The following is a 26555-nucleotide window of genomic DNA, read 5'->3' as shown; positions in this document are numbered from 1 at the left end:
TGTTTTCTGCTTCCCAGAGTTTGAGCGGGAGTTCATCGTTGGTCCCCTCTCACCTATATACAATTTAGAGGAGCTTTTTAAAGAATCTGTTAAAAACACCCTGTCTTTCAAGGCTGGGCCACTTGTCTGGACTTCTCCTCCCACCCACCCAACCACCCCCACCCTTTTTGACCAAACCATGCAAACATTGGTATTCAAAAATATTTTGTTACTTTTCTTGGCAAAGGATTCCAAGAAGGAATTGCAACAGAGTCTCAGAATTAGGAGGCAACTTTCTGGGGTAAAAGGCGGGGTGCAGGGGAGGGGAAGTTTGGGAATCGAATCAAAAACAGACTCCTAAGCTTTAAAACGAGCAAAGCAGAGCCCTTTCAGCTCTGCAGCCGTAGGTAGTGTGGGTCAGGCTTTAACGTGCCCAGTGGAAACTGACAGTCTGAGAACTGGGGCATAAACAAAAATGTCGTCCCTAGGAGTCTTGTTCACTGGACAATGTCTCAATTGTTCCTTTGCTTTCCAAGGCAGCAGGGGAGAGTGGAATATTAACTGCTTACTGCCCAAGGCTGGCTGGGAAACTGCTTGGAGAGAGGAAAACGGAAAGACAGAGAACTGCATTAAAAAAGAAAAGAAAAGAAACTATGAAAAATGCCAGTAAATGATAAGACAATTGCAGATTGTTTCATGTACCATGTGCCATCCACCTCTGTCTTCTTTGAGGGGGTTACGTGTGTGAAACCAAGCAACAGCCTGGCATTGGCTCTTAAATCCGCATGGTAGCTTTGCACAATGCCAGCTTTTAGAGATTGCTGCCTGTAGGTACCTGCTCCGGTGGATATGAGGGTGGAGTTTAGGGAAGGAAGTACGATTTCTGATAACAATTTAAATCTTAGCTTTCAGGTGGTAAGACTCCTTAGCGTTTGCTCTCCCTAAAAACCCGGCTTCAGTAGACTTAACACTCCCCCCACCCCCAAATCAAGTGGCTGGAATTTTCAAAAGCAAAACCAAGGATTCAGGCTCCCTCGTAAAAATACACTTAGTGCTTAATAAAGGGAGAAAAGTAACTTTGTCTTGGAGGAAGCTGGAGGCACAAAGGGAGGCCAGCATTCTATTCACACTTGAACTTTGTTGATGAGAGAAGCAAACAGCCCGGCCTGCTGTATCAGCCTTTATCTGGGCAAAGTTCAAAACTCAACTGGTAATTATGTCCTAGAAACTCTGAAAGGGCTGTTGTTTCCACAGCAGAGACCAGACTTACTTCTTCAGGACCGAATGTGCTTGGGTTGTTTGTTAGATAAACTCATTTTAATAAATGGGGGTCAGGGGAGAGGTTGGCCATGTTGGAAGAGTTGGGCTCTGCCTGATACCGGGCTGTCTTCTCTTGGGGGAGCTTTGAGGCTTTCCACAAGAATTTTGCAGGCAGCTAAAGTGAGCTTTGGCATCTGCTTCCTGTCAGACAGGAAGTCACTTCCTTCACCAAAATTACAAGCTATGGCAGAACTCCCCGGCCACACCGAAGAGAGTGTGTTTTTCCCAGAAGACTGTGTTTCTAGACAAGGAAGTGTTAATTGGTACACTGTGTGATCACACAGCCCAAAATATACAGGAAGAGCTATGCTGGGAAGAGTCTGTCCTACAGTCCAGTCATTGCTCAGAGTGGTGGCTGCTCTAGCTCCTGTTAGAGCAGCCTGTGGTCTGCCACCGCACAAGGATGAGGCAGTTGGAGTGCAGGGAAGACCTCACCTCATTTATTTAAGAGTCTGAAGTCTTAAGGTCGGCACCTCCTCAAACCTCACAGGGTCAAGATCTGGGGCTGCATTATTGAGTTTACGTGTATTTTTATCAAGTTATGATTCAGGGACTCGGTTCCCCAAAGGCAGGGACCTGCCTTTGCCTGCACAGTGTCAGAAGCCACTGATCATGGCTTCTTTCAGAGGGCAGGCCAGTGACTTTTGGTAGACAATTTCCTAAGGCTGGGTGTAGTTGAAGTGCATACATGTGTGTTATACCCCCTCACCCTGTGTGTGTGTGTGTGTGTGTGTGTGTGTGTGTGTGTGTGTGTGTGTGAAGGCCAGAGGTCAACATTTAGTGTCTTTTTCTACCTACCTTCTGTATTGACACACATCTCACAGTGAACCTGGATCTTGACTGGTCTCGACTGGACAGTCAGTAATCTCCAGGAAGCCTCCCGTCTCTGCTTCTCCAGCACTAGGATAATGATCTCACCCAGCTTTTCTGCATGGCTTCTGGGGGATTGAACTCATGCCCCCAAGCTTGGGTGGCAAATGCATTGTGAATTGAGCCATCTCCACAGCCCTGGAGGATTATCAGTTACGGTCTGTTCACGGTCTGTTCTCTCACTTGGCTGGGATGGGCCATCATCTGAAGGGTCCTCTGTGTGGAGGCCTGGGCATCCTCACCCCTGAAATGCTCAGTGGATAGACCATATCTTACTTTTTCTATGTCCCCACTGCATTCTGCCAATAGAGTGGATTAGTGTCTACCACGACTTGTCTAACACCAGTCTGGTTTGCCTCTGCTGTCTAGGTACTAATGAGTGTATTTGTACGTGTGCTGATGGTATTAGCTAGAAAGGCCAGTCGTAAATATTTCACACACTCTTCCTTGGTCAAGACTTCGGAGGAGAGGGAGAGCCTTGTCACCCAGGAAATTTGCTCTTCCATTGAGATGAAAGGGCGGTGAATTAAGTGCCTGCTTTCTCTCTCTTTTTCCTTCTGACGGTTATTGATCTTCCCCTGGAACTGTACAGTTACGTTTCTGATCTTTTTCTTGACAAAGGGAATTCCCAGTTTGTTAGCTGGCATGCGTGCACTGTAGCTGCTTAGTAGCTAGAACGTGGCAGTACACATCCTCTTGAGAGTCATGATGTCCGCAGTCCCTTCTTGAGAGGTAGGAGATATTTCTCAGAGAATCGCTTTGGTGACTGAGAAGTGGAGAGAACTTCAGAAGCAAAGAGGCGGTCGCTGTTGTAGTGCTACATCTTCTCTCTTGTCGCTGACGAAAGGTGACATCCTTTGCTTACTAAACTTTGGCCAAGGAAGGAGGAGGGTGTGGAGGGTGCAACTTTAGTTTCACCGTGGCTGAACGGGCTTAGGAAATCAGTTCTATAGAGATGATGTTACTGAGATACGGGATGCCATTGTTTTCCTGGTCCAAAGCAGAAGCCCAGAGGACATCGTGGGGCTGTCCACAAAAGCTGACTGTCTACCCTCACTTTCCCATACTGTCTTGAAAGCTGTCACTTGCCTGGGGATGGACTTCCAGAGACCCTGGCTAAGTCTTACCTGTCTGTCCCCATATATTCATAAAACATCTCCACCTTAGATACAAGAAAAGAGGCCACATCACCTTCCTCTAAGATCTTTGGCTGATATGGACTCCTGCAGAAGGTTAACATACTCCTGCATCCAGCCTCCTTTGTATATCACCTCAGACATGTGGCTCTCTGTAGGAGAGAGCCCATCCTAACCCCTGTTTTGGGGGGTAGGGCAGAGAGCTGATGATAGTTTTTAAAAATTTAGTCTTAAACTTACCACAGGCCAGTGTATTTGTTTTTTGACAAATAGGTGATATTTGACCCAATGGAGAGTCAGTTAGGTGTTTGTATAATCCGGGGAAGGAACTGAACCAAGACCTGAAGGTCGGGGCTTTGTGCTTTGTTATAAACCCCCTGGGGTGTGCAGCCTGTGGGACTTTAGGGGTCTTTAATAAGTAAGGGAGGGTTTCCTTTTGAGCTCTGTACTACCAAAGACTGAATAACATACTGGGCGTGATATTTTTGTTGGAAATATCAGCAGCCACACAGATAAACAGTACGCTTGTGTCTGCCCAGCCTGCCATCGATTGGTCGCTGGCTATGTACGAAGTTTCTTGTACAAGGGTAAAAACAAAGCACCGGATGAAAGCAGGACCTGCAGACCTGGGCTCCAGTTCTCCCCTGTGCCTTAACACAGAGCTAGCAGGCAGGACAGCCTTGGTGATCTGTCCTTTTCTGCCTGAACCCTGACATGACTCTGTAGTTGTGCTAGAACATTCTATTTGTCTCCATATGTCTTATGTCCTTAACTCTGATGATAGGTTACTCCTTACCATTACTATTTCCTGTCTGTTGGGTTTTATAAAAAGATATAGAGAAAAGGAGTATGTTTGGTGGAGGTGTGGTAAGGGGTGGGGCAAGGGGGTGTTTCTGTGGGCCCATGCTGAGGCATCCCTTCCCCCTGAGGGACCAGCTACAAGACCTTAGAATATAGAATAGAGTTTATTCATGGCATGGGGAGGAGAGCTGAGTGAGTAGAGACAGAGAAAGGCAGAGAGAGAGAGAGAGGGAGAGAGAGAGAGAGAAGAGGAGAGGCACATGGAGAGAGAAAGGGGAGAGGAATAGGGAGAGAGAAAGGGAGTAGGAGCAAGAGGACAGAGCAAGAGAGCAAGAGAGAGAGGCGGGGAGAAGCAGCCCCTTTTACAGTGACTCAAGCACACCTGGCTGTTGCCAGGTAACTCTGGGGTGGAGACTACACTAAATGCCAACTCTTCCTCCTCCTCCCTCTTCCCCCTCTTCCTCTTCCTCCTCCCCCCTCCTCCCCCTCCTCCTCTATCCCCTTTCCTCCCCCTTCTCCTCCTTCTCTACATTTTACTGTATACCAGGGATCGAACCCAGAACCTCATGCTTGTCAGACAAGCATTCTGCCACTGAGGCACACTTTTAGCCCCTGGTTTCTAGGACAACGAAGCAATACCAAATTGATAGTGTAGTCTCTGTTGCCGAGTGGATTGCGGTGACCCTGGGGTGAGGGCGTGAGGGACAGAAACCAGAGGGGCCTGGAACATGAATTCTGTAGGGACTTAATGACTTCAGGTATGCCATCTAAACCAGTTGATTCTGTCGCCTCCCACCCTCCCGGACCTGGCTTGCTCCTCATGAGGGCTCCTCACCTCTCTGGTTCTGAGCCTCTTCCAAGGGGCCCGGAGAAGGAAAAAAAAATAAGGGAAGTAAAGAGGACCAAGATGTGATGAGTGAAAAGAGTCTTTATTTAGGAAAAGGGAAATATGACAAGAGAGTTGGTAAATGTTGAATAGAAGGGTACACTTGAGCAAGATGAGAGAGAGGAAGAGAGAGGAGAGAGAGAGAGAGAGAGAGAGAGAGAGAGAGAGAGACTGACTGACTGACTGACTGACTGACTGACTGACTGACTTCTTGAACGGACTGGGGACTATGTCTCCCAGGCAGGTTGGAAGAAGTTCCTATATGGCCTTGAGATGTCTGGTAGACAGACCTAGAACATTCCTGAGAGGAAGGGGGTGGTGTTTATTACTACCTGGGAAGATCATGATGTGCCTGAGGGCTGGCTGGGACTGTTCCTCTTCACATTGCAGAAGGACTGTGCTTTTGGAACAGGTAACAGGTTTCCTAACATTGACATTTTGTTGCTTGAGATTTTATTTTTATCTCCCTATGTATGTATGTATGTATGTATGTATGTATGTATGTATGTATGTATGTATCTATCTATCTATCTATCTATCTATCTACCTATCTATCTATCTAATTTTTGTTCTTTGGCTTTGGTTGGCTGCAAGATGCCTAACACTTGTCAGGGCCAGGCCTCCTCCTTCTGGTAGGTAGGAGGGAGGCCAGGCCAGGCCAGGCCAGGCTCCCACTTGAATTGTGGTTGTACACACGTTTTCCAGCCAGCCCTGCCCTTTGCAGGAGGCTAGTGAACATTTAACTGCAAATAGTGGGCTCACATCTGCTTCTATTTTTCCCCTTTCTGCAGGCCAGACTAGAGACTTAATAAATTGTATGAAACCTAAGTAAGCATGGATTTTAGAGAACATTAAATAAATTATATAAGTATGTCTACCTGTAGCACTGTTACAAGGTAAATGCAGGAGGGTTAGTTTACCATAAATGTACACATGAACAGAGCGTTATTCTAAAGCCCCCTTGTTTCAGTGCTGCCGTCTTGAAGGTAATACTGTTCCCAGTTCTCAGCTCTTTCTATCCCTCCCTGGCAAGCACTGTCTTGGGCTTGGAAAATGTGATAATGATGCCGTAAGTACCCTTGTGTAAAACTTGTTTTTTTGTTCCAAAACATTGCCAGTTTACGGCACATAAAACCGCCGTGATCCTTCAGACAGTTTTTCCTTCTCCCCAAATAAGGCAAGCGTTAATGAAGCAGTCGAGGGCCTGGGAAAATATTTGCTATTCCTTAAAATGAAATTTCTCCTGTTCTTGGGGGCAAGCTCCTGGATTGTTCAGCTCAAGTGTGCCAGTGTCTAGCCAGACGTTCAGTAAAACTTGTCTGTTGCCAGGATGACTGGAAACAGCCTTCCATCTATGTAGCATCGTGCCACCCTGTGTCCATGTGTGTCACTAGAAGCCTCACGGGAAGGAGGGCTGTGTCATCCACTCTACAGAAAGTACAGTCCATTCAGGCTCCCTGATGTCTCTAGGCCTGGCAGATCCTTAGATTCCAATGCCTGTAGACTCTCTGACATCAAACTGTTCCTCTGGAACACTGTGTGAGGGTTTCTAGGAAGATCTGTATGAGTTCCTGTTACCGGGCAGCAGCCTCCAGCCACCTCTGGAAGGCACAGCAAAGCCCGTCTTGAACATGGGGAATGTGGTTTCCTAGTTGGATCTGTGAGACATAAGAAGCAGGCAGTTTAGAAGCCTTTTGGGCAGGGCTGAGGGTTGAGATAGAATATACCCAAAATTGTTATTATAGAGAGATGTTGTCCAGATACTCAGGGTCTAAGTGTGCATGCTGCTTGCTATAACTTTTTGGGGGGTTGCTTAGGCTTAGGAAAAGAACTCAGGCTTTGCGTATGGTACAGGAGTGTTCTGCCAGTGAGCTACCTCCCCAGCCCAGAACTGCACTTTTACCTATTGGAAAATGTTTGGAAAGTGTGATTGGAAATGTTTCTTGCCTCCGAACTTGCACAGCTCATGTGGTGTACATATAACTCCCAGTCTCTCACCTCTTCCACACTCAGACTTTCACAGTTACAGCCAAATATGAGCCCGTGGTTAAGCATGGGGTGACATCCCTACAGAAGGGGGAGGGCCGTGATGCCCAATCGTAAGTCTTCACCTAGACTTAGCTGTCTCCTTGTGTGTCAGCTCAGGGAGGTGCTGATCACCCCGTGTGCTTATCCTCCAATCGAGAAGGGTAGTAATTACCTCCCTTATGGGCTGCAGTTAAGGGGAAAAAGTGCAAGGGTCAGGTAGTTCTGAAGTGGAGGTAGGCTCGATTTCACCGCACACTTTCACCAGGTGTTTAGGCGTTCCTGTTCACGGTCCGAGTGCTTGGCAAATGACAGGTCTTCTGCACAAATACCAGACGACCCTCGTCATTCTTATCTGGCCCATGTCATGCGTGGGAGCAAGAAGTGACGTCGTTTCAAGCAGCCCGCGTGTGCTCTCTTCAATACTACGCTTTCCCAAATAATGAATTTTCAAGGAGAAAAGAAACACCGTTACGTTAAATTTGTATAATGAGGCACTTCATTTGTAGAAAAGTAAATCTACAGAATCGATGTTGGAGCCGAGGTGGCAATGCTCGTGTCGGGGTACACCTCGAAATCAACAGGCTGTCCTAGTTTTCAGAGACGTACACTAAGACAGCTTCGAACCACTTTTGGCCGCATGAAGGAGAGGCATGAACGAATGGGTCTTAAGCGGTATTAAAAGAATAACTGCGGCCCTAGAGTCATGAGGGACAGTCGGCAACTGGGAGGAGTTGGGCGATCGAGTTTTCAGGCGCTTGCGAGCAGAGGCCATGTGGTGCTTCCAGGTTCGCACGTTGTGTTTGAGCACTTGGAAGAATGCCGGCATGGGAGGAGGTTGGGTTCCTGCCTCTCCGATGCACACACTGAAAGCCTGTCTACCTCCCAGCCTTCCTTCAGCCCCGCTCCCTGTGGGGAGACGTTGGTCTGCAGCGTAAATGGAGACAATAACTGCCGAGTCTTCACCAGAAGACAATACCAGAGCGTTTAATGCTCTGCCGGGGAAGAGTGGACCCACCCCGCACATTAATGAGCCTTAATATAAATGTGGTATATTTGAACATCTAGATGAAGAACGCACCCAAGAATGTGCGTTGCTGCCACGAGTGACTCAGAATAAATCGACATAATAGCCCTTGGTTATTAACACATTATGTGGATTGGACAATGATATACACTTTGAGGACCTTGAACTAAATCCACCAGCTAAGAGCCCGTAGGACGGGCTCCGGAAGGCTGGGAGTTCTGAGCACGGATGTTGTCATGCAAAGACGTGAACTGCAGCCCACTCACTGGCAGGAGGGTTTTCTGGTAATATTCAACCCAAAGCAAATTTCCCTGAGTTAGGGTTGCAGCACGGCACAGAGCAGGACAGTACAGCAACCGGGTTTACCAATGTCAGATTAATTGGATATGGGTTTCTGAATGTGGGTCAGCTCGGGGTGGGAAGAAACCTCTCTGTAACCCCACCCCACACCCCTACCTTGAAATGCTAGGCCACATGTTTTTCCTCTGTGGCCCAGGCGCTCTCTGGAAGCTTCCGAGAAGCAATGTGTTTTCTCTGCTAGCTTTCATGAGCAGCCGTGCTAGGACTTGGTGAAGTTGTCCTTGGAGTTCATGGAAGCTCTCAGTGTGCTCAATGTTAAATTCCAGGACAGAAGGGAACCAGTGCTGGGCTCAGACCCTGGAGCCAGAATCCTTGTCTTAGCCTAGCTTCTAACTTGCCATGCCACCTTGGGCAAGTGTTGGCATGTTTTCCCTCATGTTTGTAAAGGAAGAAGGGATACCCAGGATTGTTTTCCATCCACCCACCCACCCACCCATCCATCCACCCACCCTTCCATCCATCCACCCATTGATCCATCTTCCTTCCATCTATCCATTATCTATCTATCTATCTATCTATCTATCTATCTATCTATCTATCTATCATCTAGTATCTATTAATATACTATCATCTATCTATCATTTATCCATCTATCAATCATCTATATATCTATCATCCGTCTGTCTGCCTATCTATCATTTTGTAGATACTTAGAGACTATGCTTTCTAGACTTTGCTTACGAAGTGGAGGACAGATTGGTGGGTAGAACCTCTAAGTGTGGGGAGAGCCAGGATTTTCTCTTCACATAGTTTTTACCCTTAAGAATCCTTTTAATTGGGTCCTGGTCTTCCTCTGTGACATGTACTGCAATTTTATAGACTTCAGTTAGATCCTGATGTCCCTTTAAAAAGCATTTTTAAGGCATTAAATGCCTTATTAAATTTTTTCTGAGGACACTCAGTCCTCGGGGACTGTCCATCTTGTGTGGAAACATGCTAGCTCAGCAGCTCTCCTCAGTGTAACCACTGTGCAGATAAAAGGCTTCCGGTCTCCAATCTGTCTACCCTTCATTTGCTTCCTGTAAATACATACCCAGGGGCTCTTACTCTAGAACTCAGTTAACTAATGATGGTTGGCCCACCAAAAGGGTAATTACCCAGAATCCCATTTGGATCGTCTAGGCTGCTGGAAATGGGGTGGGAGCAGCTCAAGGGGAGCAAGGGGGTTTCAGCCATGGGCTCAAGAGCCAGGGAGAGGACCTCTTAGAAGGACATCAGAATTCAAACTGCTCCGAGCACAGACACTAAATTGCTGCTAGGTGTTGGCCCGGGAGGCCTGGAGGTGGCCGCTCCGGACCTCAGCCCGTTTGGAGGACCACCAGCAACGTTGACAGCAATCCTTTGTGCCTCATCATGGTTCATCATAGCCCTTCACTCACTGTCTGTTTCTTCCCATTCCCTGCCTGCAGTTCCCCCTCCCTCTCTCCCCTCCCTCATCTTGGCCCCTTAGTATCTTTTTGCCCTAACCCTGTCCACACACGCCCCACCTCACCCCTCTTCACTCCATACTCTGCAGCTCTCTCCCTACGTTGGGCCCGATTCCTTTCTTTTCTCTTTTCTTTTCTTTCCCTTTTCTTTTTGTGTTTTTAGACAAACAAGTATGTAAGGCAAGAATACATTCCTGATGGAGGAGGTGGAGACAGTGTTACCCGTCACAGTCCAGGTGTAGGTAACATCCAGTTATCTTGAGTGCTATCACTAGGTTTAGACAGGGGAGCTCAGAGCTGGCTCGCTCTCAGGGGTCCAGAATGGGGCCAACTTCAAACACAGGGGAATAGAAGGTGAGGCGGACACTGTGAAGAACTGCTCGTTTCTAGATTAGGAGACAAGTGTGTTGATAACATAGGACTGTTTGCCCCCTGCTTGCTCAAGTCAAAGAAGCTTCCAGAAGAATATGAATAGTGGCTAATATTTATCGAGCCTGGGGAGATGTTTAAGACACTAGACGAGGGCCCGTGTATACTCATTCATGGAGGGTATGCTGGCTATGGCGTAAGCCTTGATTTCAGAAGTTTTCTTTCTGATGATTAACACTAAGATTCTTCGCCTAGTTGAGGTTCCCAGAACAACAGGACAAAGGGTGCTAGTGCTGCTTCCTACACGGCAGAAGTCTAAGTTTAGTTTAAGTCTAGTTTGCAAATTCCTCATGGAAGGCTTCAAATTCAAGACAAAGTTGCAAGAAGCAAGATGCTCCACAATGGAGGATCTCTGTTCCTTTATTCATGGGGAGCCTAGGCCCAGGCAATACACAAGAGAGCGGGCAAGGGCTCCATCTCTTCTTCTCAGGGGCTTACTTGATAGAGAGCTTTCTGCGTTTGCAGTTGGCACGCATGGAGACTGTGGAACCTTAGAACCAGCTTAGGAACTCAGCCCTGGGGTCCTGTTGTGGGGTAGAAGGTTTAGTAGGAGTGGTGGGTTGGTGTTAGATAATAGAATAGACCAGCCAAACCTAGGAAGGAGGCCAGTCTTCTACTAACATCTTCTTCTATATGATGTAGGGAACTCAATGTCTCCTTTCTTTAAAACCTGAGAAACTCAGACAGTAACACTGGTGACAGGCATCAGAAACCTGGCCTGAAAAGGGTTAAGTGGAAGAGAGGCTAATGCAGGATGATCGTGAGTTTGAGGCTAGCCTAGGACACATAACAAGTTCCAGGCCAACCTGAGCTACAAAGCAAACATTTGTCATAAAAAAAATGATTTCATTGACTTTGATAACCAGCTGTTGGGAATGGTGGAGATATGTGTCCCCCTAGGGACACCTGAAGCACCGTCCCTGCCGGGGGACACCAGATTAGCAAGCATGTTCCTCTTCGACTTCAGGTGGAGGGCCATTTGCTTCCGTTGTCAGCCGGACATTGGTAGAACTCAGCTTTCCTCAGCAAATGTTCCAGGGTATGATACTCTTTGGCCTTGCTTAGCATGGCACCATTTTTGTCTATAGTAACGGTTGAGGCCAGAAGGGAGAGGTCGTGGGAGATGTGGCTTCAGCTGGGTCGCGTGACAGGTGGTGTCAGCACACTGTGGAGTTAGCAGAAATCCAGTTAGTTTACTTGGGCTAACAATTGGTTTGTTTTACATTTACTGGGGACGCGAAGTCCTCAGTCCCATGTTTGGCATCTGCACACGCTGGCGCCTGCAGGAGAGCCACGCAGGATGCTGATGCGGTGAGCCATGCAGGCTTGCCGTTACAGCTTCTCCAGAGTTCCGTGTGTGTGTGTGTGTGTGTGTGTGTGTGTGTGTGTGTGTGTGTATGTGGCTAACATTTTATTCTCAAGTTAATGTGGAAACATCATGGAACAAGGATGCAAGCATTTAATATAAGACAAATATCAAGGAGTGTCTGTGCTTACAACAGGCTGTGTCAGATTTCCATGAGAACCAGTCATTTTTTTATTCTACAATCAGGCACATGAAAAGTTGACCGCAGTCTCAATATCAAAGGTGAATCAGAACCGTCTATTTCACCTGACATTCTTATAGGCGCCCGCTAAGGGGGACTATTTGATACAGAACCTATCTGTGGATTGCCTCCTGCATGCCAGGTGCCATAGTAGACTCTGTGTGAATGCCATCTCAGAACAGATGCCTACTGTCACTATGGGTGGCACCTGGGTCTCGAGTGCCAGTGCCTCCAGGAGGTACTATCTAAAGGTGATTCAGAAAGGGGAAGGTGAAAGCTGGGGTAGCTTCCTAAACACAGATGCACTTGTGCCAGCTCTGTTGAGATGTTACTCATCTGCCTCACAGTTTACTGCGTCTGCTCTGTCGTGGCCCGGGTGTCCTTGGGAGCAGTGATGTTCACCGTGAGCACACTCAGTTTTAGAACACCAGCTGACTCACCTACCCATTCGCCCGAGCGCCCCTTAGTGTGCGTGCCCCATGTGTCACAGTAACCCCAGCCCTAGGTGACTCATGGGAGGAGGTGGGTACAGTTTATGTTTCTGTGGACCAGCCTGCTCTGAAATCAGTTCCTTCTGCTTAACGAAGCGGGTTGGAGGGGATTGATGGATATCCGACCAGACTGACTGGAAAGTCCTGGATTCCTGGAAGCCACTGTCCTTTTACTTTCCTCTTCTTGGTGGCAGAAGACAGAAAGTGGGCCCAGAGGGTGACAGAATGAGTGTGTTAGAGCGTCTCCTGGGGCGGGGCATGCCCCCCCCCAACGAGTCTGTTCCCTGTAGGGCACTCACACTTTTCTGGGAGCTCTTACCTCAGGGCTCCGCTGGGATGGGAAAACATGGCACCCGCCTTCCCTGCTGTTAGCCAAGTTGTGTTGTGTGCAGATTCTCCAGTGCAAAAGCCACACCACAGGGGCTTTGCAGGAAACCTCCCCTGCTCAAGCCTCTATCTGTGCCACTCCCTTCTCCAGTTCACACTCTGGAGGGAGGAATCTTACCTTTCCTCTCAGAACATTAGCTGTAGGGAATGTTACCGGTGTTGGAACTGGGCACCTGCCCAAATTCTGCCGGTGCCTGAACCGACACTATGCTGAGCTAGAGACAGCTGGGTGCTCGGGTAGGCGCTAGCTGCCAACGAGCTCTTGGGCCTGTGCTGAGGAAATTTATCCTGGTTGGCCTGTCAGGACATGACGCCATCCCCTATCAGGCATGTGTTGCAAGCCGGGATCCAGGTAGCCCCTCTAACGGGAGTGGATCCCTGTAGGTCAGACGCTGGCATGGCTGTAGATGTTAGAGGAAAGTCATGTCTATAAGCCACAGCACCATTCCCCAAGGAGACGCCTATTCAGATACTCTGACAACTTGCTGTGAAAACACTGGGAAGTGCTTCTCTAATTATGTAATTGCTTTCGCACTACATATCTAGAGGGAGCCAGCCCGCCTTGCTTGTGTTTGGAAAACTGGCGTGAGATATTGGGGCAAGGGCTGGAGAGAGGGCTCACTGGATAAAGCGCTTGCCTCACAAGCATGAGGACCAGAGTTTAGGTTCCCAGCACTCATGCAGTTGGCCCATCAGTAGTCCCGGCACTGAAGAGACTCGTAGTCAAGGGATCCCTAGAGCCAGCTGGCTAGCTGTCCTAGCTGAATCTGAAAGCTCTGGATTCAAAGTAGAGACGCTGCCTCAGTGTACGAGGTGGCGAGTGATCAGAAAAGGCACTTTGGCGTCAGCTTCTCTGGTCCACCTCTATGCGCAGACATGCACATCCACACACACAGCAACATGCACATACACAGGCATGAATGCTTGACATCTAGGGGAAAAATGGGAGAAAAAAAAACCCAAAGCAATTTGATTTCCTACATATACCGTAATGGTTATGGTACTGGGTCTGAGATCTTTTTGTGTGTCTAGGTAAAGATAGGAAGTTTAATAAATTCAGGTGTTAGTGCCAAGTGATGAACCCCGCCCCTGGGTTAGAGAAACAACTGTGTGCTGGAACGCTGGTGGACAGAGAGATCACATGCATGAATGCATGAGAAGCAGACAGGGGGTAGGGGTGTGTGTGTGTGTGTGTGTGTGTGTGTGTGTGTGTGTGTGTGTGTCTGCTTTCAAGCAAGCCTCCGTTCCAGTTTGTACTTGTGACCACAGGGACAGTTCGGACTCCTTTCTTCTTGGGTGCCAGAGAGAAGGGTTACCATGGTAACCTGTCAAACCCAAAAGCCTGGGTTCTGGTGATCACAGATGTTCTCATTTGAGCAAGCAGAGGCCATTCCGGACTCTTGCCACTCCAACTGCTTCCTCCCCGGCTTTGCCTTCACTTCCCATCTTGTTAGCCTAGACACAGTGGCCCTGCCGGTCTGCCAGGCCCTGATGCCCGCCGCCATTCCTGTGGCCTGGGCCATTTCTGGCGTGAGTGGCTGGCACAGTGTCCAGAAAGCAAGCCCCACCCCAGGAATGGTGCTACCGTGTCAGGATGTTTATTCTTTGCAGGGAGGCTCTGGAGCTGAGCCCCGGGTCTAGGGTCTGTGCACCCCACCTCTCCTGGCTTTCCATGTCATCTTTAGATGCACCCCTTGGAGCTGCCCTTCTGCTCCTCAGAGGCGTGTGCACCCTTGGCAGCGAGAGGTCGGCCGCTGACTCATACACCAAAGGTCAGCACGGTAGCTGGTGCCAGCTCCTCTCTTCCCTGGGCATGGCCGCCGTCTTGGACCTTTTAGACACTTGGACTGACTTTATGCAGAACATTCTGGATTTATGACTTGGGCTTGGGCTTGGGTTTATTATTTTGTACTTTGGATCCTTCCTTTAAAAAGACCAGAGATAAAAATACCACCCTTCGCCAGCTTTGCTACCTCAGCCTGGCCTCACTTCCCTCCAGAGAGGAGAGTATTAAGAGCGCTTCTTTTTGTCATTCTTAAGGACCGGCAGACTTGGAAAGCTGTGGGTTTCAAAGAGGCCAGGGCGTACTTGGAGCATCCCCTGCTTCCTTCTGTAGCCCCACTGTCCTTGTTATTGCTGATCCCGTGGCTTCAGATCTTGTCATTGACAGCATTAGGGACACTTGGAGTTGTGTGACTTGAGAGGTCGGTTCACCATGGCCTGTTTACTCCATCACCCTGATGTTTGGGTTTCCTGATGTCCATCCACTGTTTGGATTTGAACTTGGAGGTCGGAGGCTTGCTGCCGGCTGCTGCAGTGACCCAAGACCCAAGGCTTTGCCAGTCAGGGTGTGCATCAGCCCTGAGCATGTGAAAATTTTCAGACTGGAACTCAGTGGTTTTCCAGTGGGGGTGGAGGTTGTCTTCAACAGAAGGCAGCTGGATGCAGTCTGGGTTGTCCCGGCTGGGCAGGAGTTGCTGTGTCATCCAGTGGAAAGTAGTCAGGGTTGCTCAAGTGGCTGTTCTGCGCCCCTGCCTCCAGCCCCGAAGCACAGAGAAGTACCCTCAGGACAGCAGTGTGGCAGCAGAGAAGCCCCTTTCTAATAGAAGGGTTTATTGGGCAACTGCCCGGTTTACCGAACAGTCTTGTTATCTTGTTTTGTTTCACTGCTTGCTCGTTTTATTTTAAGACAGGGTCTCACGACCCAGGCTTGACTCAGAGTTGGTATTTATCTGAGGATGGCCTTGAACTCCCAATCTTCTTGCTTCTACCTCCCAAGGTCTGGGATTCCAGGTGTGCACCGCCATGCCCAGTGGGCTCACCGAGTGCACAGATCTGGACCTTCCGAGCTGTGTTTTGCTTTAGTATGAGCGAGAATACTTAAAGTATATCTATGGGTGTGTTGCGTGGTGGGGGTTGGAGGCAACAATGAAGTCTGTTTTCATTCCAACAAATTTGCTTCCTCTTTACCTAACGTTCTTCTTAAAAAATTAAGGACCCAAACACAGGTTGTCTTGCCACTTCCGAGATTACTAAAGCTCACCCTAGCCCTGAAGCGCAGTGTCAGGGCTGGGAGATGGATCTGTTGGTAGAGTGCATGTTGCACAGGGAGGATGAGCTGAGTTTGATCGTAGCACCCGAGGAAGAAGCTGGGCATGATAGTGTGTGTGCCTAAGCTGTTCGGGAGATGGAGAGGGGCCGCTAGAGGTAGCTGGCCAGCCAGTATGTGAACCCAGGTCCCAGCGAGAGATTCTGTCTCAAAAAGATGAGCAGAGAGACACCCAAGGCTGACCTATTCGTTCCACACTCCTGTACAGACACACGCGTGCACACACTCATCCACACGAATGAAAACACTCAGTCAAAACTGAAGAATACTTTGGTGCTGCCTTCTGGGATTCGCAGTCCGCTTTGTAAATCTGTTCTTAAAAGGATGCGTCTGGTCGGCACATCATCAATTCCCCCGGCCCTTCCGAGACACTTCTGGGGGAAGTAAATGAAAGGTGTAAATTAAGAAAAGCAAGTGTTTGTGGCTTCCACCTTAACCTTCCGCCACGTTAAATGGCTCTGTTGAAGAGGGCTGTCACAGCTCTTGAAAACTTGGGAAAATCCAAGCAGGCTGTGCCATGCGTCACCTTTGGGAGCCCAAGACGTTTGATGTGAAAATTATATGGGCACATCTAATTGGGTGCAATTTCACCCCATGAGATATCTACTACAGGGGTGACTCCCCCTTCCCTTGTTTTTAAGCTAAATTGTTTAATCTGAATTTCGAATTATTCAGAAGCAGTCGGTGAATTGGCTGCCAGTTTTCAATGTCTTTTGTTTAGCCACTGTCTGTATGTGCCAACCACCCACACCCCTAGACACCCCGGAAGAGTTAGTGATCCATCCCTCCCTGATGTGGAGGACTGTGAGAACTATGGCCTTCTACTCACCTCCCATAATTCAGTCTTCCCAATATCCTCAGAGCTCAGCCAGCAGGGAAGAAACAAATGTTACCCTCCCGCCCCCATGTGTGTGTGTGTGTGTGTGTGTGTGTGTGTGTGTGTGTGTGTGTGTGTGTGTGTGTGTGTGTCTGTGTCTGTGTGTGTGTGTGTGTGTGTGTGTGTGTGTGTGTGTGTCTGTGTGTCTGTACCTGTGCTTCCTGTAAAATGGGAAGAATCGTTTTTTGTCTTGCCTGATTCTCAGAGCTGTGCACAGGTTTCCCGTAAAACGTTCTCAGAGTGAAATAGAAAGCTCTCACACAGAGATAAGATAATGGGCAATTAGGTTAATTTAAACCCCAGAGTTAACAATGATCAGTTTATTCATATACCACGAGTTCACCTACGTGAGGCAGAGCATTCATTCGTTGGTTTTAACACATTTATGAGGCTGTTCAGCTGTCACCACCACGTTAGACTGCGTATGCCCTCTCCTGACCAAAACTCTCCCCATAAAATGCTGTCGGTCAACTGCGGCTTCCCTCCTCTGTTCTCTGTCTCTAGACAACCAGCACTCTCCTCTCTCTCTGTAGATCTTGTTCTGAGTCTCCCCTTACCCATGGAAAGTATGCAATGTGTGGTCCCGTGTGACTGGCTTCCCTCACTTGCACTGATGCTCCAAGATCCGTGTATTGTCCAGTGTCCCAGCACTGCTTCCTTTATCTGACTAGTGCTAGTCCATTGCATAGCTAGATCATGCTTTATTTGTGGTAAATTTCAAAATTAAAACACTTTCACCTAAGCTCATGTTTGTTTAATTTTCAAAGCTCCTTTCTTTCTTTCTTTCTTTCTTTCTTTCTTTCTTCCTTCCTTTCTTTCTTTCTTTCTTTTTTAAGTTAATGGATATTAGGGAACAAAAATTTCTAAATCTATGAGCTGTCTGTGTATTTCAGTAAGTCCGTATCTTCGCTGGTGGCCCACAGTCTGAGGAGGTGAGGCTGTGTCCAACCTGGGCATTCTCCTCCTTTCTGGAAGGTTGAGAGGCATAGCCATGTTTGTGTTCTGAGGGGGCGGAAGGGGTCTGCTCTGTGGACATTGCTCTTAGGTTGATCTGCTGAAGGCAGTTTCTCTTTGGGTTGATTGGCTAAGGGTGGGGTTTCTATGCTGGGGTGGAGTCCGCCTGGGTCAGAAGCTCTCCTGGCTACCATCCACGTCGCACTTGTGCTGCTGGCACACATTTTAATCCCAGTACCTTGAGGCAGATGGACAGATCTCTGTGAGTTTGAGGTCCATCTAGATAGCAAGTCGAGGCCAAATAGAGACATGCTGAGAGCCTGTCTCCTTAACAGAACAACCACAACACAAAAGCTAGTACAGGGCTTGACTAGCGTGTTCCAGACTCTTACCACACCAGCCATGTAGCGTCATACAGGCCTATAATCCTAGCATTTGGGAGTTAGAGGCAAGAAGGTCTTCAAGCTTTTTAAGTTTGAGCCTGGGATCCTTAAGACAGCCTCAAAACAACAATAAAAGATGGAACACACACACACACACACACACGCACACGCACACGCACATACACATATGTGCACACACGCATGCACACACACACACGCACACATACACACGCACATGCACATATGTGCACACATGCACACATATACACACATGCACATGCACACATGTGCACATACACACACTTTCACACAGAGTCCTACTAACCAAGATGTAAGTATTTGATTAGAAGGAAGTAGCCAAGGCTTGGGCTCTACCCATCATTTTGTGACAGCATTTTCTTACCACTCATTTCCAGCGGGGAACCCCAAATCTCACAGAGCAGAGAAAAGAAATCAGAAAAGCATCTGAGTGAGGCTCTGTCTAACCTCAGCAAACACACCCTGCCTTTGGCTCCATCACTTTCATTCAGGCTGGGTCCACTCCGGAACACCACCCTCCGAACCCTCCAGCATAGAGCATGGATAATAATCTCAACCCTTCCCCGGTGATCACATTAGCAGTAGTATGTCCCACCCCAGTGCGCTTTTTGGTGGCAAGCATTATTTTGTAGCCCGAGATGCTAACGGATGGGACAACGAGGTTTTCTTCGGATGTTCTTGCATGCTCACATTTCGTAAGAGACAGTGTCATTCGAGATCAGTGAGAACCATGCTTTCTAAATATAATCTGTCTTCGGAGTCTCCTGTCGTAATTCCTCCTTTATAGTACCTTGAGACAACTTTAGTTTCCTTTCAGTTTGATGTGTTTCGTGCAATTACCTTAATCTCTGTGGTGCGTCTCAACTGCTGTGGTTTGTTTTCAGGAACACCTCGAGGCTTTACATACCATGCTCTCCAGAGTGGCCCCTTGCTTGAACAACTGTTCCTGTTATTAGACCACAAAGAGCCACTGGGGTTGGTACTGCCGGGAAGCATGGTAGTGGAAAGTGGTCTATTATTACCTAATACTAATAATTGGTTAGCGGGATGTGAAAGGAGGGGCTCCTGTGGCTAACACGTTTGGATTATGAGAACATTTCCAGAGTGAATTCCAGGGTTCTTCTGGAAGTCTGTCATTTGTACCCATGCCAGTTTATCACTACTTAGCAAGGGCTATCCAAATGTCCCCAGCATACATGAGATTCCAAATTCTGCCTAGTCTCTGTCCTCCAGGTCTTAATTCCATTTTAGGAACAATTTCACTTTTAAAGAGAAGATTTCCCACCAGGCAGCACACATCAAGAACAAGTCACCTCGCCCCCTGGCCCATGACTTTCTCAAGACTCTATTGGAGGTATTCAACTTGCAGCCCATGGGCTGCTCACCCTGCAGGAGGATAGCTGTGAATGTGGCCCGCTGCAATTATAAAGACTCAACTGCATGGTTCTCCAGCGTGGGGCTGTACCTGGCGGCCATTGCCATGTCAAAAGCTTGGCCACAGGTAGACCATTCATCGCCGAAACTGACCCGAGAGAACAAGCACCCTCTATCCACAACACTACCCCAACACCATGTTAGCTTTATCTGATAAACTCTGAACTGTAGGCTGTCGTCCTTTAGCTAAGCCGATGGCGTCTCAAGTTCTTCCACTGTGGGTGAGTGATGAGGAGGGACTTGAGCCCGAGGTTAGCCTTGAGTCCTCCTGGAACATGGTCTCACAGGAGCTATTTTCTTACCTGGAGAGGCTGCAGTGCTAAGAACCGAGACACCGGGGTCCACGTGGGAATAAGGGCTATGAAAGGGGCAGAGAGAACCTTCTCTTGCCATCTGCTTGAGGTTTCATGGAGCCCCACACTGTCATAGAGGGCAGATGTCAACCGGGGTCTGGGCTGTGAGACTTGGCATTCCAGCGGGGCCTCTCAGAACGTTGTTTGTTGATTTTCGCCTGCTCTGACTGCTCTCTCAAGTCTGGGCAATGCTGTGGTTCCCACTTCATCCTGTTAGCTCTTATACCGTGAAGGCCTTGGCTTCCCTGGTCTGGGGTAATTCAGTGTGGATAGTGACGAAAGAGTGAAACACCCCTTTACTCAAAGTGATGACACCAACCCTCCCCTCCTTTCCTAACCATCACAGATGCTCACGTACACACACACACACACACACACACACACACACACCTAGTTTGTACCCATGTTTTCTCCCTAGTGCACGACAAAGTAGTATTTCATATTTCCAAACTTCCTAGGGAGAGCAAGTTGTTAAGACTTTGTTTTAGCCAGGAGGGAACTTACGGAGGATGTCATCAGTTCACATTCTTGCTGTCCTCCCTGGCCATGTAGACATTTATGTAGGCAAGTCTATCGTCATACCGGCTTGCCTTTTCTCCTTCAGTGAACTAGCTGCCTTCAGGTAGACACTTTACGTAACAACAGTGACCAGATAGAAGGAGGTGTACGGCTTTTGGACTTGTGAGATAGCAGCCCCATTGACAGGACACACTGAGTCCCTAGGGCTCAGTGGCATGGAGGTTCTCTTCTGTTTCTGTGTGAATCTGTGGACGGGTAAAGGGTGTTGGGATCGCTAAGGGTGAAGAAGACTGGACCCCCACTTTTCTGCACACATTTCCAGTGGAGGTGCTTCACCCCCACTCTAAGTTGGGATATGTGAAGGTCCAAGTGAACGTTGTTCCCATATCCCTTGTCCTTAGGGACTGGCCACTCTGTGTGTATGGCCTGGATTTTGTCTGTCCCTACCCTGAGACTTCCTTCTACCTGATTCTGTCCTGCTTGGCCAGGCATTCCATCACACACACATGTGAGCCATACATACGTGTGTGCCCACTCACACCAACTCACAGCTTTGGAGGATTATTGATGGAAAACCGTTGAGAGCATTTGCATGGGAATGGTGGTACCTGGGTTGGGGAGGAGGGTGAACTGGTCTTGTTTTCAGTGATAAAAATGGTACCTTGCTTGGAGGCTGGGTTTATAGTTGCTTGTCTCCACCGTGGGTTGTTAGAACATATTTCAAATGTAGTTAATTCCCATCAAAGTCAAGAATTGTTGATGGTGCCTAGAGCCAGGTCATGACCCATAAAGGCCTTCTACTTCTCTCTCCAAGGTATACTTAATGTGTGTTGGGGTTGCTTGTTTGCTTGGATGGCTGTTAATTGTTTTCTGTTTGCCTTGCTCGTATGCACATGTTTGTATGTGTATATATGACAAAGAAATGAGGATTCTTCCCACTAACTTGTACTAACTTTTCTTGTTTTTGTAAACTGGCCCTTGTCAGAGCCTCTGTCAAATGGATCCTGGGTCTCAGTTTTAATTTCTCTCCCTGCCTCCCCACCTCAGCTCTACCTACCTGGACAGGTCCTTTCACATCTAGGCTTAGGGATCTACAAACCAATCAAAAGATGGTATTTGATCAGTGATTCTTCCATAATCAAGTTCCAATCTCCCCGAGAGACCCATGGGAATGTCAACTTGCAGTGGAGGGGAAAACCTCAAAACTCAACCACATATATTAGGGTCTGCTCAGATGCAGAGCAAAATGAATGGTGTGCAAGGCATAGAAAGGTGTCAGGAACTGGCCCACAGTTAGGAAGGCTGAGAGGTCCTTGTGGCTGAGGTCGGCATATAGGATGCTCAGGGGACTTCATCAAAGAATCAAGGACTGGCAGAGGGAGGTGCTGTAATGTCCTTCTGAAGCCTGAGCTTCTATACTTAGGAAGGAATTGTGTTTCAGCCATGTTCAAAGGTAGTTAGGCCAGAGGAATTCTCTCCCCACTCCACGGGTCCATTTCATGGTTTATGGACACCTTCATCTGAGAACAAGAGAGCCCTGCCCGTACTAGTGAAGACAGTGCACTTTACCCAGAACCACCTAGGATTTTTTTAAAATCCCATTTTATCTTTTCTTATGTCAGGGATTGAACTGAGGCCTTGAACATGTTAGACACCCATTGAGCTACATTCCAAGCCAAGAATAATGTTTGAGCGACTATCTGGACACCTTGTGGTCCAGTCAAACAAACATGTAAAACTGATTAAAGGCACAGAACCAACAGAAGGTACATGTGGTTATATATACTCGAAAGAGGATTTGTACATGGAGTTGGCTTTCACACTTGTGAAGGTGAGCACTTTTGTGGGGCTAAAAGAAAGCTCAAACCCTTTCCTTACAGCGTGGTAGATGGGTTCAGATTCTCCCAGTAGTGAACAGAAGTTGTTGGCCAATTTCACTCTACTATTTTATGCAAAATGCTGGGGAATGTTTTGGTACTTTTAGGGCCCGTTGTTTTGTTTTTAAAAATTGTTTTCCAACTCTTTTTTTTCCTGTATTTTGGTGTGTATGTTCGTGTGTGCGCGCGCGCACGCGTGTATGTGCATGTGTGTGCATATGTGTGTGTGCACATGCGCGTGTACATGTGTGTGTTTTGACTCGATGGCTTCCATTGTGCCTCATGACTTTGACTAGGGAAGGAGATAGGAGGCTCAAGAGGAAGTACGGCTGTGGAATATGCAAATGAAGTGGACTCTGTGGGTGGCATTCTTGGATTCTGTTTCCTGCAGCTGTTTACAGATCTGGCTAACACACCATGTCCTTAGGTGTTAGGCATCTGACCCACCATCCCCTCCAGCCTGCATCAGCTTGCCATATCCCCTTAGTTTGGTCTCCTCTCTCTGGAAGACACCTCCTCCAGAACCCCACCCCTATCCAGCAATGTTTCCAAAAGCCAGGGACACTGCCAAGGATACGTAGCTCCCACTCCCCAGTTCTGCTTTTTCCCGGCTTGGTCTGTGCTGCTGTGGCTTTGACGAAGACTCTAGAGGAGAGCAGAGGCAGGGCAGCTCTACCAGATGCGTGGCTGGTGGAGACTGAAGAAATCTCAAGTGCCCCTCCAACCCCGTGCAGAAGGAGTTAGCTCACTTTTCTACAGAGCATTCCTTTCTCTTCCACTCCACTACTTAGTGACAGCTGGTTCCTGAGCTCAACCTATAATGGCTTCAGTACTCTGAGCTCAGTCTACAAGGGCTGCAGTCCTCTGAGCTTAGTCTGTGATGACTGCAGTGCTCTGAGCTCAGTCTGTGATGACTGAGGTGCTCTGAGCTCAGTCTACAATGGTTGCAGTACTCTGAGCTCAGTCTACAAGGGCTGCAGTGCTCTGAGCTCAGTCTGTGATGACTGAGGTGCTCTGAGCTCAGTCTACAATGGTTGCAGTACTCTGAGCTCAGTCTACAAGGGCTGCAGTGCTCTGAGCTCAGTCTATGATGACTGCAGTGCTCTGAGCTCAGTCTGTGATGACTGCAGTGCTCTGAGCTCAGTCTGTGATGACTGCAGTGCTCTAAACCCCGTTACTGCCTCTCTTCATCCCTCATGCAAACTAGCCTGAGAAAATGAACGTGCAGACCTATAACTGGAAAGTGCAGGAGAAGGAGTTGGTCCATGTGGCTGGGTCCAGGGGCTTGTGGTTCAGGATTGTTTTCCAGCCGCTCATTGCTCTGCTGTCCTCCAAGTTGACTTCACTCATGGACGTTTATTCAAGTCCAAGGAAGTCTTACCTTTGCCCCTCATGTCTGTGACCTTGATTTTGAATCGGCATTTATGTTAAGAGATTGCAGTGTGTGTGGGGTGGGTCCATGCCTAGTGAATCTGCCCACTCCTCAAGCTGGGGAAAGCGGCCATTCCATCTAAGCTGAAAGCATCATGGAGTCAGGTCAGTGTCTCCTAAATAATTTACTATTTTATTGCTGGAAAAGCCAGAAGAGGCCATAGAGCACAAAGCCCAGCAGCTCCTGCTTCCTCGTTCTTAGCGCCTGCTTGAGCTTCATGGTCTTTACCTACCTTTGTTCCCTCCCTCCCTCTCTATCCGAGTTTATGTCCGAAGTTTTCCTAAGACTTCTAGGTCCTAAATTTTTTATGGGGTTTATAAGTTATTCTATTCTATGAAAATAATAGAAACGAATATCTTAAAGACATTACCAGGAGAAGCTGGGTAAGCCTATTAGATAAAGTAGGGTAAGGTGAGCCTTGCAAGTTCAAAGCTGTTCCCTCATCAAAGAGATGGAATATGACCACCAAGTTTGGCTCAGAGGTTCTCTGGCTCCCAAGATATCCAGGATTATAAGCATGTGAATGTGCACGTGTGTACATGTGCGTGTGTGTGCATGTACGTGTATGTGTGTGTGCATGTATGTGTGTGTGCATGTGTGTATGTGTGTGAGTGTGCGTGTGTGTGCATGTGTGTATGTGTGTGTGTGCGTGTGTGTGTATGTGTGTGTGTGTGTGTGTGTGTGCATGTATGTGTGTGTGCATGTGTGTATGTGTGTGAGTGTGCGTGTGTGTGCATGTATATGTGTGTGAGTATGTCTGTGCGTGTGTTTGTGTGTGTGCATGTGTGTTTGTGTATGTGTGTGTGCATGTGTGTGTACGGGTGTGTATGTGTGTGTGAGTGTGTGTGTGTGTGTGTGTGTGTGAGTGTGTGTGTGTGTAAGACACAGGCCCTGTAGGAAGATAGGAAGGGAGGAAGCATCTACAGAATGTAACAGAGACAATGTACTTGAAGGCAGCCCTTGCTCATTGTATGGCTCTAGTATTTCTTTTCCAATCTCCCTTCTCCAGCCCCTTGCCCCTGGGAGCCTTGCTTCTTGTGGTAGTAGCTTTGTTAGCCCAACAGAGCAGGGAGATGAGCTGTAAACCCTCACATTGCTGGGCTCCTCCCAGAAACAACTGGCACCATTCACTGTGCTTCCCTTGAAGGCAGCACTCAGGTGGGGCAGTGCTGTAGACACAGCTAGATGCAGTCACCTCCACTAATGCTGGGCTGGTCTTTCAGACCAGGTCAAACATCTTGTGATTTACCCTGTTTACGGTGAGTACTGTGGACCCCCTGCTTCCCAGATAGACACAAGACAGTGCCACAGTAGCAAGCCAGCTCTTGCTGGCCCATAGCTGTCTTTCCTAGACAGGTCCCCAGCTTCCAGCAGTTGACCGCCCCTTGCCACGTGGGAAGCTCGGTTTGCCTGTGGATGGTTGTTAATACCCAACAGAGCACAGGGAAGGATGGTGTTTCTATGGCCGTGTAGGCTGCTCTAGGGTTGTGGCTTCCCATCCTTCCTTTATTTTTATTGATTTATCTTTCAGAATTATCTGTAGTCATCTGGGCTGGTCAGGTCCACTCAGTTCATCTTTTCCACAAACATGAAAGTTACAGCTATCTTCTTCCTTCCCTCATTCCTTCCCATGCTGGGGATATACCTCAGTGGCAGAGCTCTTCCTTAGTTAGCATGGGCAGGACCCTGGGTCCAATCCCCAGGAACACCAGCCAACCAACAGACAAGCTTGAGGAAGTTGGAATGATCTTTTGTCCTTTTGAAGTCGCCCACTTTGTACCCTCTAAATTGTTTTTCACACTCTTAAATTCTCTACCCTGTAAGTGGAGCTGTAGCAAACCTCTGACGAGGTGTGTAGGTCTACACAGCCACTGTTTGCTTGAGTTGACTAAACACAGTCCATACTGTCCCTCTACCATTTCCGAGCTGTGTGACCTTGGGCATGCTCCTTAACGTCTCTGAGTCAGTTCCCTCCTCTGTGAAATAGGCAGGACACAATTACTTCCTATGGAGGTTGTGAGAATTAAGGGAGTAGCCAGCCGAGCCCTTTCTAGGGGCCTGGATGGAGAAGGCAGTTCTTACTCTGCAGCTATGGGACAGGAGGACACCTGTTGAGCAGACCTTCTTTGAGCTCGCTTCCCTGAACACATGGGGTGTGTTCTGTCTGATCCATGAAGAGGTTTTGGGTGGTGATGCTGTTGTGGCTTCTCTCAGAAGACTGTAGTCTAAGGGAGCAAGGGTTGGGTTAAGACAGGAGCCCCTGCAGCTCAAGGGTCAGGGCAGTCATCCATAAGTATGTTTGTTTCTGTGAGGTGCAAGCACGGGCGATCCCGTTAAGTTTATCCTAATAGATGCTTCTTAAGGTAAGTTGAGAGAAGGCACAGTTAGGCAGCCGGCTGGTTGCTTAGAGGGAGGAGAAACCATATTCATGGGGGGATGGTATTAGGGATGGGGATGGTGGGAAGGGACTTCGTAGGAACGCTGCATGAGGAAGCCGTGTTTGAGATGTCCCTCAGGGACCCCAGCTGCATGGCAGGGAGGTGTGGAGAATTCTGGGTATGCCTTGGTGACTCGGCCCTCTCTCCTCAAGCCTCACCCTGTCCCCCTTTCTTCCTGGCAGCAGAGCCCCCTCCCTTGCTGCACTCAGGGCCATGCCTGTCCGCACTTCTACACCCCCTCAGACTTCACTGTCAGCACGCAAGTCTTCAGGGACACGAAAAGCAGCCACTCCTTACAAAAGGTTGGGGAGCCCTGGTTTCTGGAGGTAGGTCTCGGAGCAGAATGACGGTATGAGACAAGCCAGGTCTGAACTGAAGCCGCCCATCCAAAGTTTACCTCTCACGAGGGCAGGGCCCACGCATCCACCTCCATCCCTGAGTTCTCCTTGGGTTAC

General features: G+C 48.4%; 1 protein-coding gene across 50 annotated transcripts in view; it reads left to right on the top strand.

The window, feature by feature from the left end:
- Tcf7l2 (transcription factor 7 like 2) overlaps positions 1–26555 on the top strand; it is a 193106-nt gene that overhangs the window by 97558 nt on the left and 68993 nt on the right. For 15 of the 50 annotated variants that reach the window (XM_032892273.1, XM_032892300.1, XM_032892277.1 and 12 more), the window contains one exon: positions 26283–26426. The exons of 32 other annotated variants lie outside the window; for them this stretch is intronic. In XM_032892273.1, the coding sequence (XP_032748164.1) occupies positions 26283–26426 (144 nt within the window). The remainder of the gene's footprint in view (positions 1–26282; positions 26427–26555) is intronic. 3 more of the 50 variants (XM_032892303.1, XM_032892271.1, XM_032892293.1) reach the window with 1 other exon arrangement.

The sequence above is a fragment of the Rattus rattus genome, chromosome 2, assembly GCF_011064425.1.
Source record: "Rattus rattus isolate New Zealand chromosome 2, Rrattus_CSIRO_v1, whole genome shotgun sequence".
In the NCBI taxonomy this organism is placed as follows: Eukaryota; Metazoa; Chordata; class Mammalia; order Rodentia; family Muridae; genus Rattus; species Rattus rattus.
Note: the sequence above shows the minus strand (reverse complement) of the source record. Positions and strands in the feature narration are given on the sequence as shown.